The sequence below is a fragment of the Crinia signifera genome, chromosome 3 (assembly GCF_055691185.1).
Source record: "Crinia signifera chromosome 3, ASM5569118v1, whole genome shotgun sequence".
Taxonomy (NCBI): Eukaryota; Metazoa; Chordata; class Amphibia; order Anura; family Myobatrachidae; genus Crinia; species Crinia signifera.
The window spans coordinates 102,523,718-102,546,248 of NC_139219.1; the positions used below are offsets into that span (position 1 = coordinate 102,523,718).

At 39.4% G+C, this 22,531-nt stretch overlaps 1 protein-coding gene across 6 annotated transcripts in view; it reads left to right on the forward strand.

Moving 5' to 3' along the window:
• Window positions 1-22,531, forward strand: part of TIAM2 (TIAM Rac1 associated GEF 2) — a 249,816-nt gene that overhangs the window by 220,342 nt on the left and 6,943 nt on the right. For all 6 annotated transcript variants that reach the window (XM_083176314.1, XM_083176316.1, XM_083176315.1 and 3 more), the window contains 9 exons: window positions 3,857-4,036; window positions 6,155-6,223; window positions 7,021-7,146; window positions 8,242-8,350; window positions 8,443-8,622; window positions 16,100-16,218; window positions 16,314-16,422; window positions 20,247-20,305; window positions 21,954-22,059. In XM_083176314.1, the coding sequence (XP_083032440.1) occupies window positions 3,857-4,036; window positions 6,155-6,223; window positions 7,021-7,146; window positions 8,242-8,350; window positions 8,443-8,622; window positions 16,100-16,218; window positions 16,314-16,422; window positions 20,247-20,305; window positions 21,954-22,059 (1,057 nt within the window). The remainder of the gene's footprint in view (window positions 1-3,856; window positions 4,037-6,154; window positions 6,224-7,020; window positions 7,147-8,241; window positions 8,351-8,442; window positions 8,623-16,099; window positions 16,219-16,313; window positions 16,423-20,246; window positions 20,306-21,953; window positions 22,060-22,531) is intronic.

A 22,531-nucleotide genomic window follows, 5' to 3' on the forward strand; every position in this document is an offset into this window, starting at 1 on the left:
TGGCTAAGAGTGTACTCTGATTGCACTGAGCTTTTCGCCTGCAGTGATTGTTATGCTCGAAATCTATTAATGACACTTTGTGCTGCAAATGTCTTTGTTTATAAACCAAAGTTGTGAATGAGCAATAATAGGAGTACCTGAGCATATAACCATTTAGAATGTTTTATTGTTAGAGAAAATGGATAAAGGGAATGTAATTCCATTACAGTAATGCTCTTTGCTGCTGTACAATTAATCCACTAGTTTTTTTTTTCTTTCTTCATTCTTAATAGTAGTTATCTGAGGTTTTTTTTTTAAATGCCTTTTCTATTGGTTCTACAGTATATTACATTTTGGTACAGTTTATTTAGATAAAGCAATGTATACAGTTCGGAGGACAGTTTAGTGATGGTGGAAGAGGTGGGGTCACAAAGGGTTCATTGCTCTTCTTTCTGTCCTTTCCTATATTCAACATTTTATTTAAGAGTCCGTCTTGGTTTGTTCCTTTTTGATTATATTTAAAGTTTTTAAAGCTTGCTAGAGACCACTACATGGCGGTAACATTCCATGGTAAATCTAGGGCAAATCTAATCGGACAGCACTGACATACCTCCCTACTGTCACAATTGTCAAGAAAAGCATACAATCCTGCACTCAGCACGTTCATCCTAATTTGCGGGAGGGTTTGGGATGTCCCATTGACGCTTGCCTTGGAGGCAGGTTGCCTCTATGATGTGCAGTATAAAAAAAATGGATCATCTTGAAAATGTGTTTTACCCCAATTTTGTATAATCCGAAGTCAACATTCCGACACCAAAATGCTGACACTAGTTACATGGCCAGTGGCAGAACTCTGGCCCAGACAGTTAAGATGCCATACACTGCTGCGATGTCTCACTAGGTAGGTGTTGCTGAGGTTACCATAAATCTTACTTGGTGTACCCACTAGATTGTTATAGATGTGCGCTGCTGTGAGTCTCCAGCGACATTTCCAGTCACCTGTACATACATACAGATAGTGGTAGATGCTCAATTAGTTCAGTAGCATTTCCCAGGTGCATGAGGGAGGGGTTAAATACTTGGTAAGTAAAACAAGACATTTTTTTTCCCTCAGCACACTGAGCAATGCTAGTAACCAATCTAGAACACTACATGATAATAGAATTCAGAGATATTGGTTACATATACCTGCGCAGGTGTATGCTATGCCCCCAAGCCGCGTCAAGGCTTCTCTGTATATTGGGGTCCCTAGTGCTATATCTAGGTGCAGGGTGCGGCACCCCAAAAAACCATCATAAGCTGGGAAGCCCAGTCACCTGTACATGCAGCTCAATCGGGGGTTTCCGCTACTGAAACCATGCCCCACTCCTACCCCAGCCGCCACTACTTCCCTGATGACATCTGCAAATGTGTATGCACGTGCCGATTCCGGCACTCGGCTGTTTCCTATCATTAGCAAGCTCATTGGGTACATTAATTTGCATTCTAACTTGTGCTTCAAATGATATCAATTGCTCCTGTTTAAATGAAACCTTTCCCAAAAACGACATTCTAAGAGAGACGATACTGTAGTTTAGGCAACAAGAAAGGATGCAGGTGTGAAGCTATTATGTGAGAAATTGTTTATGAAATCTGTGACAAAGGGAATGTGTTTTCTTTCAGCCCTATGAACTTTAGGTCAGGGTCTCCATTTACTGCCATCTGTGAAAACGAGTGTGAAAGTTTTGGCTTTAGTCATAATTCCTTTTGGTTAAAGGAAAATACTACACCTGCTAAATAAAATCCCACTACAGAAATAATGTAAAGATTGGATGAAGCCTTGAATTTAAACATTTAAAAATGTAGGGAAATGCAGAAAGCCTTCTTAGAAGTATTTGGCTCCTAGTACGAACAGCAAAAAAATGCCACCCCTCCCCCACTTAGAGATTTTAAAAAGTACTAATTTGCATGCACTAAGGAGCATTGTCTTGCTGCAATAGGTGTGGTCCTTGCAGGAAATTACTACCTTACACCCCACACAGTAGTGCCCTGCACACCATATTATTATAATTATTCCAATTGTACACTACCTGCTCCATGTCAGTGGTTGTGACCATTTCATCCCCCTGCTGCCAGCATCTTGATTCTGACGTCCGCCCTCTCCCCCTCCCTCGGGTCACCAGTCCCAACAGTTCCGGCAGCCGCTCATCATATATATATGTGTGTGTGTGTGTGTGTGTGTGTGTATATATATATATATATATATATATATATATATATATATATATATATATATATATATATATATATATATATATATATATATATATATATATATATATATATATATATATATATAATGCAGGTGGAACCGGCAATCCACATAAAGGGTTCATCTGCCCGGGTGCCTTTGTAGGTAAGATATAGATTTCTGGAACAAGCTAACCCCCAATGGTGGTAGAAGCTTGTGACACGGCACTCCAAGGACTGGATACAGTAATGGTGTAATCTCTATTTATTAACACTACATTTCGGTACCCTAAATCGCGTCATCAGGTGTGTGATGAACATCACACACCTGACGACGGGACTTGGGGTTCCGAAGCGTTGTGTTAATAGTTTATACCATTAGTGTATCCAGTCCTTGGAGTGCCGTGTCACAAGCTTCTACCACCATTGGGGTATTCTGTACAACGTTCATTCCATTGAATTTGTAAAATTGTAATCATGGGACCTGTATACGCTGCAAACTGAATTTGCTTTTTAAAACGTGTTTATGTTGCTATTAAATGCTGTACATTACTGTATCCAGCTCGCTGTTGTATTCCTACTTCAGATAAAGTTTATGCTGGTGGTGGCACGTATAGAGGCGCACTCTATTCTCACTCCATACATATATATATATATATATATATATATATATTTGTTTCAGTGTCCTGTTTTTTTATACAACTGTCTTAATTTACCATGTACTGTACTTGTTCTAAGTTGCCTTATACTGTAGTTCGTTATTTTCTTTTGCTTTGTTTATTTATGTATAGTCAGACGCTGCTGAACCTTTGTGATGCCATTATAAATAAACAATAATAATACAAATGTAATCATTTGAAATTCAAACTAGTTTGGTCGGGTTTGGGTCACTGGGTCGACCTGCATTGGGTCGATCACTGAAAGTCGACATGCCTTAGGTTGACATGGCTAAGATCAACACGGCTGAAAGATCAACACAAGCATTAGGTCGACAGTCAAAAGGGCGACATGAGTTTTCAATGTTTTTGTCCCAAATGTCGACATGGTCACCATCAAAGTATACAGCTTCCCCTCTCTGCACTCGGCACATTATTTTATTCTGCCACCACGTCGTACTGCATGGCAGGGCATGAAATACCACCTGTCGGCAAAAATAAAAACATGCAAAACTTACATCGATCTAATGCTTGTCTCAACCTTCCAACCCTGTCGACCTTACCAAGTTGACCTATTTAAGGTCTCCACATAAGCCGTGTCGATCTTCAATGGTCAACCCAATGCATGTTGACCTATATAGGGTCGACCGAATGAACATATCCCGTTTGGTCAATGGTTGCTTTTTGCTATAACCATTTTTTTATTTTATTTTTAAGCTTCCCATATCAAAGCCATGTGTAAGCATGGACCATAAAAATATCCACAACATATTTTTTTTTTCCGCCATTTTTTTATTTTATTTAGATGGTGTAAAATTAATGTATATATTTTTGGGATTTCTTTTTTTTAATATAGTATGTAATAACGCAAGTAAGCATTTTAAATGTGGTTTGATTTATGAATTCATTTGTTTTATTTTTAACGGTTCTTGGACCTTGATAAATTACTATGAAATATTGTTAATTTTTTTTGCAATTTATTTTTTCCTCAGAGTGCTGACCAGATCACTGCATTGTGTCGAAGTATGCAGGAAGTCAACCAAGAGATGATGGATGGACAAAGTGACAGCTCAGACCCACCACGGAGACCACTAGCTCGACACTTGTCAGATGCAGATAGGCTTCGGAAAGTTATTCAAGAACTCGTTGACACTGAGAAATCCTACGTTAAGGTAAAATCATTTTTGGGCATATGATGATAGGAGAATGTATTAATTAGAATACATTATTGAATCTGAGCTATGATCAAAACGAAGATCTACTAATTGTTTTTGTTATTATTTGGATTGCATTTAATTGGTTGCACAGATTAGCATTGTACTCCATATATATCATATTATATTCTCACCAATAAAAATAAATAAATAAATAATGAGGTGTGTAGGCAGTGGGAAATTACAAGTGTCATCACAACAAGGACATATATGTTTGAAGTTTTGATCTATCTATGTTCATGGCTGGTAATTGTCTAGATTCTCCACCACAATCTACAGTTTATTTACGTTATTCCTCTTCCTTATGTATCTAGTATTGGGTCATTTTCTGAATACTTAGCTTTTGTGGCCATATATTGACAAACGCTCACACCACTGTTGTATTCCCTCTTCTTTCTCTTTTCCTTTCTTTTCTCTTGTATCTCTCATGGACTGTATTTCTCCACTTATTGTCTCTCCCTCTTTTTCCTTTCTGAAGCCATCAAATTAAACTGCCGGGTCCATCATATGGCTTTGTTTACTGTTATTAGGCATACCTTCCCCGTGTACTGCACGTGTAACTGGCACCGGTCATGCACATGGTCCACATCATCTACACTATGTGTGCATGTGTCACAAATCGGCAGGCTAGGTGTATGTTACATGTTTGAAAATGCTAAATATGTCTGGCTAAAAAGGTATCCAGGGCTAGTTTTGAATTTCTATGTATAGGATGTTGTGTGAGTGGCCTAAATACTGGTGTATATTATTGCCCCCACCTGCTATCAGTGGGAGCCATGAGCGGTTGCACACCTCTGCCTGTTTTCACTTCGCCTGTCAGACAGATGTTCAGAATAACGAAGTGTATTCTTTCCAGTGCATTATAGATTGTAAGCTCATTCGGTGTTATTTCCTCATAGATTTTATGTTAGAAGTTATTGATTTCTTAACCCTCAACATATATAGCTTTGAATTATGTTTGGGGGGGGTCTTTTTACTGCATTAAAAAGGAGCTTGCATCATATTTTAGCCCAGATGGTCATGTATCTTCAGCTTAAAAACCACACCCATTTTCACACGATAACACCATACTTCTTATCGTCTGAAAATGGGTGGTTTTTCAGCCGAAGAAAACATGACCATAACCTGGGATAAGTTCCTGGAGCCATTTTGCTATCATGGAAAAATGGGTCTCCTGGGTCAGGTTATCAGGGATTTTACTTCACTTGCCTGTGGCATAAATACCATAATTTGAATTCCCCTGGGGGATCCATTATCTGTGGCAATTTACTGTGACTATTTGGATACTCCACTGAGAATTTAACTTAATACTACAAAGGTACATAAACATCAATCCATAGTGTTTAAATATTGAGTAAAGGAACATTTAAAACTTTTATTCATAAATTTGAATCTAGTTGTCAACTGACATTTCACACAGGAAATCCCGTGTGTGTGTGTGTATATATATATATATATATATATATATATATATATATATATATATATATATATATATATATATATATATATATATATATATATATTATTTATCTATTTACAGTTTCTTATATAGCACAGCATATTCCGTTGCGCTTTACAATTGGGAACTGTGATTAAACTAACTGGGTAGAAGCCGATATAGAGTTAGGAGGGCCCTGCTCGCAAGCTTACAATATATAGGTTTGCTTGTTGAGTAAAATGGGAGTGCACATTACTCTCGGGTTGGCTTGGTTGTAGTGGAGGTTGAGTCCAGATTTTGACATATCTTGATAAGTCTTTAGATTGGTTTAACATTTTGTGTCTTGAGTTCTACTGTAGAAAGAGTGCTATAAAAATAAACTTATTGTACTCATTATCATGTGATGTACAGAAATAAACTATACAGCCGCATTTCCAAAACTTTCCTGGTACCCCCAGCCCTAACAATTCTTATTCAGAAAAAAGGATTCAGTTAGTAAATTCTGCTTACCAGTTATCCGTTTTCATTATGTGGTGGTGGGCAGGGTTGTGCTGCGGTTTGATAGGAAAAAACAGTGTTACTGTTGACCAACCACATTGACCATAAATAATTGTATATGTTTGCTTTTCCTACAGGATTTAAGTAGCCTTTTTGAATTATACTTGGAACCTTTGCAAAATGAAATATTTCTTACTCAGGATGAGGTAATTGTCGTAATCTTTGTGTTTGTTTTTTCGTGGACATTGTATAGGCATTTAATGTGTGTATAATTTATGTTCTAATGAATGGACTTACACAGTATATTATATTCTTTGCTGTCAAAAATCGTATGGACAGGGGGTTAGGGCTTGCCCCCCACTATGGTTGTGTTTAAACTTTTTTAAACAAGTTTATGTTTGGTTTTGAAATTAGAACAATTTAATTCTGTCCATCCATCCCGACTGCCTGGAAGTTCGGACTCAACCATATATGATTGCGTATACGTATTGTATACATGTACTGTATATGTCTATGTAAAATAGATCATATATAATAAATAATAATAATGTAAAGCTAAAATATATTAGAAAGAAGGCTTAACATTTGTTTCTTAAAAGTACTAGTCGCAACCATTTGGGAAGGGGGCGATGTGAGTGTCACAATGCTTGTGTTTTTTTGTTTCTCACTTCCAGTAAATGGATTACAGTTGCATATGTATAATACTGTGCATGCTGAAGATTCATTAGATGCGAAAAGATATTAAGCAGGGCTGGGCAATTGCGGCCCTCCAGATGTTGATGAACTACACATCCCAGGATGCTTTGCATTAGTTTTGCTATGTGGCCATGCTGAAACTGATGCAAGGCATGCTGGTATGTGTAGTTCATTAACATCTGGAGGGCCGCAATTGCCCAGGCCTGATATTAAGCATAATTTACATTCAGCAGGCTAATAAAAAGGCTGCATATTTGGGACTTTTATTTGTTAAACTTGAAAAACCTAAAATGTTGTTGTACTTCAGATGGATTCCTTGTTTGGCAGTCTGCCTGAGATGCTTGATTTCCAGAAGGTATTCCTACAAACTCTGGAAGACGGCATTTCAAGTTCTGCTGACTTTAACATACTTGAAACGCCCTCGCAATTTCGGGTGAGTTTTCTTCTGACTGTCATTATCGTGAGCTGCAGAATAATGTGGATGACATATCCTGTCACTGCTAATGTATGTGTTATGCAATCCCTAGCTACTGTATACTGGGTACCTTCCTAATATAGAAATGAAACATTCAATAACGTAAGGAAAATGACTAACCAATATAAAATAGTAGATTTCAATTTTAATCTCCGTTAATACAATATATTTTTTTTAAATGAATGATTTGGCATTATATAAAACATTATATTTCGATTACAGTACTCCTATTGCAATCACCATCTTTAAAAATTATCTGCTTATTGCTCCAAATAAAATTTGACTTTTGTTGCAGAATTTTCAGAGACCATCTATTTGACAATTGTAGATTAAGCGTATTCCACCATTCCCAATCATACAGTATTAGCTAATTAGACAGCTACAAGTGACTGTTTAATCTCTTGACATTTACATCTATTATTTATCTTGCGTTACAAGTTGATGACAAACAATTTTGAGTTTACCGAGTGTAAATGACTTTGATATCTTTGTATACATTTATACCTGATCCTAAAGGACTGACTTTCAACTTTTCTGGCATTTTGTCTGTTTAAGATGGATTAAATGTATTGTTTACACCAGACTTTCCCAAGCTCTGCCATTATGGTACAGGTTTTAAGGATATCCATGCTTTAGTCCAGTTAATCAGAGTTGGGTACTAATTAACTCACCTGTGCACAAGCAGGGATATCCTTAAAATTTAGACTGTAATCGCAGTCTGTGAAACTCTAGTTTATCCTTTTTTGATGCAATTTTGTTTTGTTTTTCTATACTCAAGTAGCTTAAATAACTATTGTATAGTAATATCCACAATGCATAGTGTTTCATTAGAAGCCAGGGGAGGCAGAGACTAAATAATGACACACACAGGCCCATTTAGTGACCACACAAAATATAGCAGGTGCAATGACCAATATCTTACCTAGATGCCACACTCTGATTACAGCATGTACTAGGGCAGGTGCAAACTTAGATTTAAATATAATTATCATCAAACTGTCTTTGACATGTTTAATGCGAATGAAAGTATACTTATTTATTTTCATTTTTCAGAAACTGCTTTTCTCTCTTGGCGGCTCGTTTCTTTATTATGCCGATCACTTCAAACTTTACAGTGGATTCTGTGCAAACCATATAAAAGTGCAAAAAGTTCTAGAAAGAGGTACTTTTGTTGCTTCATTTGTGTTCCTGCCCTACTAATACACCTGATAAATGTGTGTAATCTATATCACAGTACATCTGTTCTCTCTGCAGCTAGAACAGACCAGGCTTTTAAAGAATTTCTGGATGCCAGAAACCCAACAAAGCAGCATTCTTCTACATTGGAGTCCCACCTTATCAAACCAGTGCAGAGGGTACTGAAATACCCCCTCCTATTAAAAGAGCTGGTATCTTTAACGGACAGTGAAAGTGAAGAGCACTACCACCTGACAGGTATTTGCTTATGTCTGGTATACTGTATAGCATTTACTGGTGCACTGTATTTACATTGCTACATTTAACAAGATACATTAATTACTGGGAAGAAATTTGATCAAAATACAATGTATATAATGTAAATACAATTTTAATTTGTGATTTTGAAACATGATCATTTAAATGTCAAAATTAGTAAATCCACAACCAATCAAGGACAAAAACTATGTTGGAGTTTAAGTTGGATTTACAATCCTAAACAATGCCCCCTGGTTCTAGATTTTCCTAATACGAGTTAAAGTATTTTAATCTATTAAAGAGGTATTCAATCGTAGTTTTATTTATTTTATTTTTTTTCAGGTGAAAAAACAGCAATGATTCACCAATTAGTATTCAATCACAGGGGCTTCGACCGTTTTTTTTTTGTGGTTGTTTTTGCCCATGCCATTTCACATTTTTTGGTCAAATTGGCATGAGCAAAATCGGCTGCAAAATTAGGTGCAACCGGCTATGAATTTGCTAAAACATGTGGATTTCTGGCAAATTCGCAGAGCCACATGATTTTCACCGGTGATGGATTTTTCACACTGGCATCAAAATTCTAATTCGCCCTAAAAATGGGCAAAAATTTAAGAATTTTCGCCTTTTGAAGATTTAATATTAAGATTTACATTTTAAATTTAAAGATCAAACAAAATATAAATGTACCCTACACTTTATAATGGATGAAAGCTATAAACTTCAAAACCACTTTGAACTATAGTGTGAAAGTGCAAGTCTTCATGCCTAGATGACTACTCTTTGCCAGTCCACTACCTACCTTTAATCATAGGCAAATGCATGTGGGAAGGAGTTCCGGTTGCTTTGAAAACCCTCTACATGGACCACGCCAACACCAAAATAGCATAATATATTTCGAATTTTAGTTCAGCTGCGTGTTTTACAGATCTCCAGTATGAATGATATAATTAGCAACCTTTTAAAATTTATCAGTAATGAATACATCTGTACCTAAACGAGGAGATCTGGAAAACATACACCGTTAGGGGTGCTTTACCTACGCAGTCAGGATCACCTCTGGAGTTATGTTTCAATCATAGGCACACACCGGAAAGCTTTTTGTGGTATAGTATAACTTGTTTATATAATGAAACTCCAACTGATCATGATGCAAACTGATATTCAGAACAGGTTAGCTGTATATGAACAGCAATCACTGGGACAAATGTTTTAAGCCTGGAGAAGAGATAAAGTGGAGATAAAGTGAAAGGAGATAAAGCACCAGCCAATCAACTCCCAACTGTCATTTTCAAACACAGTTTATTGGCTGGTGCATTATCTCCTCCCACTTTATCTCCAGTTTATCTCTTTCCAGGCTTAATAAATCTGCCCCATGTGCTCCATCTCTCTCTCCCCATCACACACAGGAACAAACAAGTACAATTATACATCACAAATACTAAACACACAAACACATACATACACGACAGCTCTACCTGCTGTCCCTCCAATGTAATGGCATATCAAGTCTCAGTCTGTTGTAATATCTCAACAAGGGGTACACTGCTATAGACCATTAATATTGTTAATTATTAACATACACTACCTAGTGTATAAGGATTGCCAATGTGTATAGATGTGTCCAGGTTCTTCTGCCGATTTACTCTAATGCTGCTCTGAGCAGAGGAATTGAGTTGTGGAAGGTGTCCATCATGTGCTGGCCTTCCTTAATTGGAAACAACCTCTAGAAATACTGTATTTGTTCCTGCTTTAATAGTATGTGTATTAATCTATTCCCTACTAATTATACATTAGTGCAGTCAAAAGCTCACTGATCTGCCAGTGCTTTTTATTTTTGTTTTTAAAATCTTCCTTGTGGAAGACAGTTGCTAAGAATGCATTTTAAAATGTCCCTAACCAGAATCTCTAGGAGTGATACATGGATCTCTGTTTTGAAGCATTGTTGAAATTGGATGAAGTGCCATCAATTTGGCCTTTTCTATTGAAAGAGTATTTCACATATATGGCAATATGACCAATTTAATCAGAAACTCGTTCATTGTTTTTTTTTTTTGTTGTTGTCTTGTTTGGATAAAAGAAGTTTAATTGATGTAGACAGCTTGCTTTAAAAAAAAGTTGTGTTAAGATAAATAGAACAAAGGTAGAATGGCATGTTAGCATGTCCCCTGCCATAACAATAAAAGAGAGAATTTTTTTTTTAAGAGGAAAGAACAAAACACAGTAACCGATCTTTTGCAGTCACAGTAATCCTCTTCAGATGACATCATTGCAAACTGATCTCATTGTGTCATTTGCACACAATGATGGTAATAATATGACGATGGTATAAAACTATACTTAGTTACTCATTTCATTTCTTTAGAACATCTGGGTATTTTTTTAAAAACTATACAAGGTAGAAATAAGTCTATTGTAGTTCCTGGTCTAGCTGGGTGACGCATTAAGCAGTTTCGTAATTCCAGAAATCAGGACAACCTACATTTTGCATTGTTTTCCCTCTGGAGAAAGTTACAGTGGGTTAGATGGCTCCACCTGATTTGAGTGGATGATTCGGTCCAGGCACAGGTGCTTCTCCATAATTCTCGAGTAGTAAGTCCAGCAAGATGGAGTCTTGCCGGTAGTTTTTTGAGAGGCCACGGCAGGACATGAGTGAAGGTGTGCGTCCGTGCTCCCCCATGCCTGCTGATGTAGCTGGAAGCTAGCTTTCTTCCCCACGTGAGCTAGCCCGGGCGCCCTTGAGTGAGCCGGCGCCAGGCTAAAATTGTGTGCCTCCTGGACCTCTCTCCCGTTCGACAGAACACTGCGCTTGTTATCCTCCCGGTTTATTCTGTTCCTGGCGCCGGAGATCTGTGTATCGGAGTAGAAGCGCTGGGTGTAGTGGCGTGGTGCCTCATCTCCGGACTCTCGCCTCTGACTCTACATGCCGGGTGCCTGTGAAGTACGCGGCACCGGGTGAAGCAGGTTGCTGCCCTGGTGGTGTAATCCTAGGTCTGCTAGCACGCCCGCCAGTGAGAGTGACGGTGCAGGGTGAGGGAGTGCCCATTTTACCCCGCAAAGCAGGATTGGCAGAAGCCAGAGAGAGACAGTGCTGGGCAGGGAATTGTTTGGTCTCCCTTCCCCTCTGCAGGTGAACGGAGCACCTGCACGTTGCTTGGGCTCATTGGGAAGGTGAAGGTGCCGGGTGAAATAAGGTGCTCTCTCTTTTGGAGGTCCTGCCTACACAGGCATTTTATATGGCGCAAAGATAAAAATCCTCCTGACACGGACAAAACAGTGCATGGAATCCTCTCCCCTTGTTGGTGCATGTGCGAGAGACCGCACCAGAGGCGTTCAATCCGGCAGCAGTAAAAGCCCAAAGTGAACTGTGGATGCCTTAGTTGGAAGGCAGCTTAATTATTCATAAAGAATTGTGCACTGGCTGCTGTGAGAGAATGGGCCTGTGCATTCTAAAGTACCTTCCCTGGGCACGCAGGCTGGGTACCTGGAGACTGTAAGACAAGAAAAGGACAAAGGCTGGCCGTATTTATTAACCACCTATAAACACTGTGAGTACAGGCATTCCAGTTTATTTCTCCTCTGTGGGTGGCTCCAAACTTTACCTGGCTGTTTGGGGAGGGGGAGACATTATATCTGGGGTATTCTGCTAAGAAACTAGCTTTGTCTCTGCGTGGGATATAAAGTGCAAGTTTCCATGGTAATAAGGGAGACAGTGAATAAAATCCCTTGCAAGTGCAGCATACTGTTGCCCAGAAACATGGGAAAAACAGGTCAAAACACTGCGGCTGCTCGTCTGGAGAAATATGCCAGGTCACAAGCGGGAAGCAGTTCCCAGACAACCCCTCATACTACTCCAATTAAGGAAAGTAAAAAACCCCAGCACCCAGAGGTTACTTTGCAACAAGTATTAGAGGCTGTAAATACCTGTGAGTCTTGCCTCATGGAACAGATAAAGTACAAAGTGATATTATGTTACTAAGAAAGGATGCGCAAAAGACACGTGAAAGAGTCACGGAGGTGGAAAACCCGGGTAGCGGCCGTGGAAGATATAGTCATTCCCATGCAAATACAAGTTAAAGCATTGTCTGGACAAATGACGATATGCGTCAGAAAATATCTGACATTGAAGGAAGACTTAGAAGCAATAATGTCTGTTTTTATTGGCTTTGAGGAGAAAGCAGAGGGGAATGCCCCTGAAAAATTCATAGAGGAATGGCTAACTCAGAATTTTGGCAACAAGGTCTTTTCTGCGCAGTTTGCAGTAGAGCGAGCCCATTGTATCCCTGGCTGATTGTCTCTTCCAGGTGGCCCCCCACGCACTCACTCTGATAGCTACATTTTTACATTTTAAAGACTGTGACTCTGTGCTGAGATTGGCTAGGGACAAGCCAGATCTTGCATATAACGGCAGGAGAATCTCTGCCTTCCCAGACTTTCCAATTGAGGTGCAAAAAGGTTGCGCAAAGTTCAAGGACACAAAAGCTCGTCTTAGAGAGTTAAATCTGAAATATTCTATGCTCTATCCATCTAAACTGCACATTATTGTAGTTGGTACCACCAAATTCTTCTCTCCAGGGGAAGCAGCGTGTTGGTTGGATGGTACATATCCGGGTAGAAAACAAGTCTCAGCCAAGATAGGCTGAATAATATTGTCTTTAATGTCTGTGGGATATTTCTATCTCTAAGGGGACAAAAGGAAGGGGGAGTAGTACGTGGAGGAAGGGGGGGGTGGGATTAAGCTATGTAAATCATGTGATATAGAGCAGAAAAAGGCATGGGGGGTGGGGGCGGGCCTCGGTGATGGCCATTAGTTTATTGCCTTCGGTGATAAAATAGTGATTAATTTGGTGCTTATTCGTAAGTTTGTGTATGTTTTTGATATGTATATGTTGAGATTATTAGCCCTGGTAACAAAATCTATAAAAGCTTCTATATTCCTTGCCCAGAAGTAGTCCTGGTCCAAAGTAAAAATCTGTTTTAATTATTACGATTGGATCCCTATGGTTAAGATAATGACCTGGAATGTTAGAGGTCTAAATGACAAAGCTAAAAGAGCTTTAGTGTTGAAACAGTGTAAAACTCTGGAAGCAGATGTTATCTGCCTACAGGAGACCCATTTAAGTAAGGAGCGAACAGCCTCCCTAAAACTTCCCTGGATTGGCCATACATATCATGCCCCCTTTTTATTGAATTCCAGAGGAGTATCTATCTTGATCAAGAGATCCTTCATATTTGAGCATGGATCCGTTAAGATTGATGTGGGGGGCAGATTCATTTTTTTGGAATGTAGTATAGATCATGTAAGTTTATGTTTATTAACAGTATACATTCCCCCTCCTTTCTCTTATGAGGTTATAAAAGCCGTGGTAGAATTTGTGGCATCATACCCTGATAGTTTGGTAGTATGTTTAGGTGACTTTAATAAAGTTTTGACACCTCGATTAGACAGGTGGAATACATCTGAAAAAGACATTTCCATGGAAGGTAATAGGTTCTCAGAGTTTATGGAGGGGATAGGTTGGAAGGATCCATGGCGGAGTAGAAATCCGGACCTCCAACAATTCTCCTGTTATTCCTCGTCTCATAAAATATTTTCTAGAATAGACATGATTTTTGTCTCTGATAAACTCCTTAAGATCTCAGGGGATTTCAGACCACTCCCCATTGGTCATATAGTTTGATCTAGAGATGTTGGTAGGTTTTCGTTATTGGAAACTTCAGCCATTTTGGCTGGCACAAATGGGAGACCAGGAAGAAATTGAGAGTATGATACAAGGTTTCTTCAAGGTGAATAATGGCTTAACTCAAAGTGTGTATATTTGGGATACTTTTAAAGCCTATATTTATGTGGGTTTCTTATCAAGAAAATTGCTTTCCTGAAGAAAATCAATAGGGCGAGGGCGACAGAGAGTTGGTGGGTAGGATGATTAATTTAGAAACTGTATATCTTACAAACAAACTAGATGCACCTAGGATTGACTGGTAAAAGGCCCAAAAAGAATGGGTAGAATATATACAGGATGTGACCTCGCGTAGGATGTCAACAGGGGCTCATAGATGGTACTCTGAGTCAGATTGGGCAGGGAAATGTATGGCATATTTAATGAATTTAATGATTTTCCTGGCCCTGTAGGGGCAGTCCCTCCTATGGACCCGCGCACTGCAGGCACACGGCTGTGCAGCATTTTGGCGTGTCCGGAGGCTTGTGTTGAGGGCACGTTGCTATTCAGGGTATCTGAGCGGCTGGGAGCTCGCATTGCAGGTCTGCTAAACACAGTCAGTGTGGTTTACATTGTGACTGCTGAGGCTAAAGGTTGGCCCACCAGCCACTGGACGGGGGTCCCGGGACCAGCTGTGGATCTCTTATGCAGTCCTTCCCAACCTCTGTCCTCAAGGCACACTAACAGTCCAGGTTTTAATGATAACCACACTTGAGCACAGGTGAATATGATTGAATCAGCCATGCCAAAGGAGGAAACCTCTTTAAAACCTGAATTGTCAGTGTGCCTTGGCAATCAATTTAATGAATAAGAATATGGTTATATTTACTAAGGGAAAAATACATGTTGTTCTGTTTGTTCATGCCCAGCATTTTCACTTAACTGTTTGATCGCTTTTAATTATAATGAAAATGTTCCAGAATATGGGATTCAACTTTATAAAATTGAATTATTGGGTTGCATGTATTTCATACCTACATATGAATGCATAGACCATGCTAATATCTGCAGTAGCATCCACCACTATTGTTCCTAAGTTATACCAACCAAGCCTGTTATATTAATGTGATATTTTCTGTGTCCACACATACAAGACCGCTTTGTCTCAGTTGTCTTAGTTTACAAGCTTGCGCAGATCTTCAAAAAGCCACGATCTGCGATTTTCAGAGATCTGGGTCTGAATCTGTATATATAGTTTTACTGATCATACACTATTGCTGCGTTCCAGCGGGCGGGACGCAGCATTGTGGGAGCGGTCTGGACACCACAGGCTGCGTAGCCATTGACATGCGAGTGCTTTGCTGTGTAGTGAACCGTTTGTACTTTAGCCATATGACCGGCAATTTTGCCTTGCACATCACGGGCGGGGACCTGTGGAGAGGGGTGGCCTTGCCTTGTGCTTGGTGGCTTTCCTCAGCCTACCGCTGGGAGTTGCACTTTTGCTACATGTCACAAAAACTGCAAGTAGGTCTGAATCAGGCCCTTCGTTAATAGTTCAGATACCTTTTTTTTTTTGGAATCCAAGCAGACAATAGTCTGATCATTTCCAGGTCTCCTTTAAAACCGTCACTTATACAGAGGCTATTTGGCATACTTGATGTATATTATTAACCATAGAGAGCTTTGTATTTAAACTACCTTGCTTATGTTTATTGTCTGTCGAGTCTTATTGTAAGCATGTTGGATACAGCAGATATTGCAAAATTGCCCTTTCTATAATGCTGATGAATGTAAATGTACGATTTCTAACTTTGCAGAAGCATTAAAAGCTATGGAAAAAGTAGCCAGCCATATCAATGAAATGCAGAAAATCTATGAAGACTATGGAACCGTGTTTGATCAGCTAGTAGCAGAGCAGAGTGGAACAGAGAAAGAGGTAAGATGGGGCAACACATTTTCTATTTCCATACATTTTCTATTGCTTTTATACGGAATGGATCATAACAGATGTGTTATACTGTATAATTGCAGGTCACAGAGCTTTCCATGGGAGAACTTTTGGTATATTCTACAGTCACCTGGCTAAATATCTTCCCCTCTCTTGGCAAAACAAGAAGAGAGCTAGAGTTAACAGTGTTTGGTAAGGGTTAAAATATTTATAATTATACAAATGTGAGCCATACAGAAATTGACACCCTGCGGGCCAGCCAGGGCTTACCTGGCATCTTTACCCAGAGTGGTGATCTTAAAGCTCTTTTACACTGCCACCGCGCCTCTGGGACTTCCAAGGCATCTTCTGTCTTTAGGAGCACTAATTCACTTCTTCTCTACTGTCGGACTGCCGACGCGTCCTGGCGCTAGCTAATAGCCAATGTGAAGGGGTGGGGCGATGACAGGGCAAACTGTGATTGGCTCGCTGCTATCATCTTGGATATTTAAATATGGCACCAATAGATTAGCTGAACTGCCATTTTTTAAATATCCTAGATGTCTGTGGTGAGCCAATCGCGACTTTCTGCGATGTGTGCTCATTGGAATATACACACATGCAGTCTCTGCAAATGAAGGTCTATGCAGAAGATATAGCTGTGAGGATGGGAGGGCAAATGGCATAATTTTTATATTTTTTCCACTAATACTGTATACAGTTTTTATGTATATGTGTGTATAATATATATATATATATATATATATATATATATATATGAATCTCACTCGCTCAGTTTAGCAGCCAGATCAGGGACCTGGAGTCTGGTCCCTGATCTGGCTGCTAAACTGAGCGAGTGAGATTCATTGGAATATAACTATTGTTGATCTGTTGCTCCCTGCTGTGAGCATGTCAAATTGATTGTGAGGTCTATTTGTACCACACCTAAGAGTAATCCTGAACTTCTTCAGGACATGACCCCATCTTTCATTCTTCATTTAGTATGGAAATTGTTCATGTTCTAGATGCTGACAGGCATAAGGATTGAGATCTGCTTAGGATCCACTCCCTCTCTCTCTAATGAAAGCTGTATCACACTTTGACTGAGAGACATTAAGTTACTTGTGGACGGTTACCCCTGAGGAAGTCGTTTTAGCGACGAAACGCGTTGGGTTTTGTGCTTGATTGACCGTTTTAGAATCCATGACTCCACACAGATGAATATATTGTTTTATTGTCATATTTTATCCATTTTTTACATTAAATCTGTTGTATTGTGACCGAATTGTCACCTTTTGTTCTATCCGGTGGTGGATATATTTCAAGAGGGCGCACTTTGTCCATTGTCTGCTATATATATATATATATATATATATATATATATATATATATATATATATATATATATATATATATATATATGTATATATATGTAATATATCTTTTACTCTTAACACTTTGAGTGCCACGTGAATTTGTCAAAATTGGTGTGAAAATTGGCAAGGAAACATTTTTATTCATCATAACGACCTGTAATGTTTACTTTTATATAGGAAATAGAATAATGGGTACTTGTTTCCTAGCACGGCGCCAGCGATAAAAATTGTATCCATCGGGACCCCCTGAAATCGCATTGCATGCGATGCGATCAACGCGATTTTTACATTGGAATCAATGTAAAATGGTCCCTGAGACCCGATTTTACATTGGCCCCAATGTTAAATGGCCCCCAGACCCAAATTTTTATTGTTTTCCAACCCTGATGGGTCAAATCCCCCCCATTGTTAACGCCACCCCACAATCGACGCCAACCCGACGCCAACTCCACGCCGTCATGGATAGTGGGGGTATGAAAAGGTCAGAGGATGCGTACCGCCACGCTTCAGGTTGCCGTTCATCGTGGGGTGGCGTTAACAATGGGGGGGGGGGGGGCATTTGTCATGTAAAATACCCATAAGGGTGGGTATACAATGAAAAATCAGGTCCATTGGCCCATTTAACATTGTTCCCTATGTAAAATCGCGTCCATCGCATCGGTCGAATCGCATGCCTTAACTTAAGGCATGCGATGGACGCGATTTTTTAATTGTCGGAGAAAAGGCTAAAAATAGCCCTAAAATCGCGTTGGTCGCATCCATCGCATACCTTAACTTAAGGTATGCGATCACCTACGACGGGTGCCGTGCTAGGAAACAAGTACCGAATAATGTTTTAACCAAAAAAAATGTTTTCATTTATATAACAAACGTGAGCAACGCTGGCATTTTTACAAGATATTTTTCATATCTCCCAGAGCTGTTGGCACTCAAAGGGGGGCATTCAATGTGAGCATCGTCGTTTTGATGGCCGCACTTGCTGTTTCCACCTCGCTCAAAAGAACCAGCGAGGTGTAAAAAGCAAGTGAATTGGGGTCAGTTGAATACTGTCCATTTGGCATTGAATATACCCCAAAGAATTAAGCAAAGCAGGCTATGCCATGCTTTGTGGAACCCCAATATATATTTTTTCCTGGGGAGGAAACCTATACTATCCTTTTAAAAATACATACATCATTTACAAAACTTTAGGACCCCTCACACTCACAGCTACAACTCAAATTTCAAACTTCTGAGCATCGAACATACAGTATTCAACTAGCCAAAAACGTCCTACTACATAGTGATAACCCAGAACCACAATAATATCCTTTTACCCTCTCCTGTGCTTTTCTGGGCTAATAGTCCACCTCTAATAGAATTCTGTTCAGCCATTCCTTCTCTGACTCTCTAAACCCCTCTCCATACACTTATACCAAAATCTATTAACGTTAGAAACAGTTTGCACTTTTATTAAAGTCATTTAGCACTATAATGAATGTATTATTAATAATTTAGCCTTAAAATGAGTATTGTTTCAAGTACAAAAAAAAAACAAAAAAACACACTGTTCTTGAGATCATTTTGTGCTGAAAAAAATTGTATGGTGCACCATTTTTTTTTATTACTGTACAAACTGCACAACATAATCAATGGTGTAAATTTTCTTAATCCATTAAGTAAAGAAAACAAAACCATTAGCTATAATTGTAACAAATGGCATTTCATAACTAGAATAATATAATGCTAAATACAGACTCCCAAAAGAATATCTAGGACACAATGGGCAGTATTCAATGAGAATATTCGGCATGTGCAGCGAATTTCTGTTTAGGATTCGCTGCACATTCACAGCGATTATTAACCCCTGTGGCGAACGTGGCAAGGAGCCGGGGGATGGTTGCAGGCAGGGAGATGGAAGCCTCCCTGCCTGTGCCGGACATTGTGGGGCAAAAGCAGGGCTCCCGGGGACACAGGCAGCAGAAGCTGCCCCCTGGGAGAGCTAGCAGGGGACGCGGGTAGGGAGCCGCTTGCACAGCTCCCGATCGTGCATATGTAATGTTCGGGAGCAGTGAATATATGAATATCTAATGAGCGGCTCTCGGCCCCCTGCTGGCTGTTATGTGTAATAAAAATAAATAAAAAAAAACGAAATATATATTCATGTGCTGTATGCACATGAATAAAAATAGCATGCCCCTTCACATAATAAAATTCCTGTTTTTTTTTTACAAAAAATAAATAAATAACTTTTTATTCACATTCCAGTTCACCATAAAAATATGGCGATTGCTACACGGTGACACACAGCGAAAATCACTTAAAAAGCAATTTGCGATTGGATCATTGAATACACTCATGGCGAATCACATTAAAAAACCTCAGCCAATTGCGGTGACTATCAGACGGTGAATTGTCCGTCATTCACTGTTTGCCGTCGCACGTTGAATAGGGTGAATCACTTTTTCAGTAAAAAGATTCACCTTAGAGCACAAAAATAGCACACATTCGCCATAGAACATGGCGAATCAGCTTCATTGAATACTGCCCAATGTATCATAAGACCAAAGGAAGCTCCACAATAACATTGCAAATGGTGTGATTCCATCTAGTAAAATGTTTTAATGATTTTGTGTATGTGTACCGAAACATGACCCTTTTGTGCCTGCTCTCTTTTTTTAGTGTTTAGAAGGGCGATCATCTTGGTACACAAAGAAAACTTCAAGCTGAAAAAGAAAACAGTAAGTACGAATGATGTATAGGCATAGCACACAAATTTGTATTTTGTATAGATATTAAGAACTGGATCTTAAAGATGTTCCTCAAATCCAATTTATTATATTTTCAGTGTGTGAAACCATAAATACATAATTATGAAACAGAATCAAATGCGTGTGTGTATAATAATATATATATATATACACACAATCCAAACGTAATAGGGCACTCACCAATCAGCAGTCAAATAAATGCTTTTATCGCTTCATATCAGAGCATCATTTATTCCACCCAGTTAGAGCCATGATGGGAAGTGAAGTAAACCCATGGCCTCGGGCAGTACTGCTAACCATTACATCATCAATCAGCACCAATAGAAACCATCCAGTGCAACCATTATTGTTTTCAGCATATATATGGTCTTTCCTTTTTTTTTTTTGTAAAATCTAGCTTTTTTGTTTTCTTTTCTTCCTCACACTAACCATCAATGTTTTTGGTAAACCTACCACCTGTTCCCAAGCAGAACACAAGCTGCACAGTGGTTTCAGGGGATATTGGGTTGTGAGGGATACAAGATGCAGTGCTGTTCCTAGCATGTCGCAGCTGCTGCTACAGCATCTGAAACCCTTCACCCACAATTTCATTGAACCCTATTTGTCTACAACTGGGGTAGCCAACCCTAGTCCTCGAGAGCTAATTAGCTCCATCTGTGTATCTTTTAAAATGTTTCAGTGATTAATGAGTGCAGCTGTGCAGCAGCTAGGTTGTCTGGAAAATGTGAACTGTTGGTAGCTCTCGTAGGCTAGGGTTGGCTACCACTGGTCTACAACATCTAAGGAGATGTAACAATCAGGCTGTTGTGCAGGTGTAGAGTAACTCCCCAGCCATCAGCTACACTGGGAATAAGTTGTGAAATATCCCCTACCCCCTAGGACAACACCTCACCACGTTACAGGAAATCTACTTCTTGCATGCATGGGAGATTAGGATCCTATTCTACATTTAGCAAGGACCCATGGCCACCGATCCTACCTCCTTTTGTGTTCTTGGAATCGGTACATCTGTCAGACCAGACTTAGGTCTACAGTCATTAGGTCGACCCCGGAAGGTCGACATGGCTCAAGGTCGACATGGGCCAAGGCCGACATGGTTTTAGGTCGACAGTCATTAGGTTGACATGAGTTTTTCACTTTTTTGACCCGAATGTCAAAACAGTCGACATGGACACAGTTGGAGTTGAACCGCAGCCCCTTGCATAGCTCGCTTCTCTCGCAATGCTTCGGGCACGGTGCCTCGCTGCGCTCGGCACACTATTTTCTTCTCCCACCAGCCCTAGTGGATGGTAGGGCATGAAATACCACCTGTCGGCTCAAAAAAACTGTGAAAAACTCATGTCGACCTTTAACCCTGTCGACCTTCCGGGGTCGACCCAATGACTGTCGACCTAAGTCTGGTCTGACAGATGACCGTTTCCCGTGTTCTTGCAGTTGCCCCCAGGTTTACATGCTAAGATTTTTATTAGCTGTACCAAATAGGATCATGACATTCCAAATACCTTCTGCAAGGCCAAAGCTTTGTATAGTATCCATTATTATTTATCATATTTTTCTTAACTTGATTCCAGTAAGTTTTCCTATCGAATATTTAAAGCACTCAATATTTCTTCCACAGAATCAGAACGCACGTGCTGCTCAAAGCCAAGGTGATATTGATCAATTTAAATTCCGCTGGCTGATTCCTTTATCTGCTCTGCAAGTCAGGATGAGCAACGCTGCAGGTAATACGACTATTAGAGTTCTGGCTTGTTTTGCACACAACATTTTGGTGTTTCTATATTTCCTTTCCCCAAGTTAGAAGTCATTTAAAAAAAAAAAAAATTGGAATAGCAGGTTTCTAAGAGAAAACCCCCAATATATAGTATACTCTGCTAAAGATTTGTCCAAATATATCTATCCTACATGCAATGCAAGCTCCATGTGACTGTAGCACTTGGCATCTTTGCCATAACTACTTCTGATAAATAGTCTTATTTGCAATGTGAATAGTACACACAAGCAGCTTCTGCTGATTAAATGGTTATGCAGCATGTCTATATTCAGTGTGTGACTGCTGTTGTATGTGAATATAAATTGGAATGTTACAGTGTATGCATATATACATGTGCCCATGTTTATTTAGTCTTCCATGTTAAATAACCCTTCAAGTCCTGTCCTGGTGCCAGCGGGTCGTACTGCTGTTTTGTAAATAAA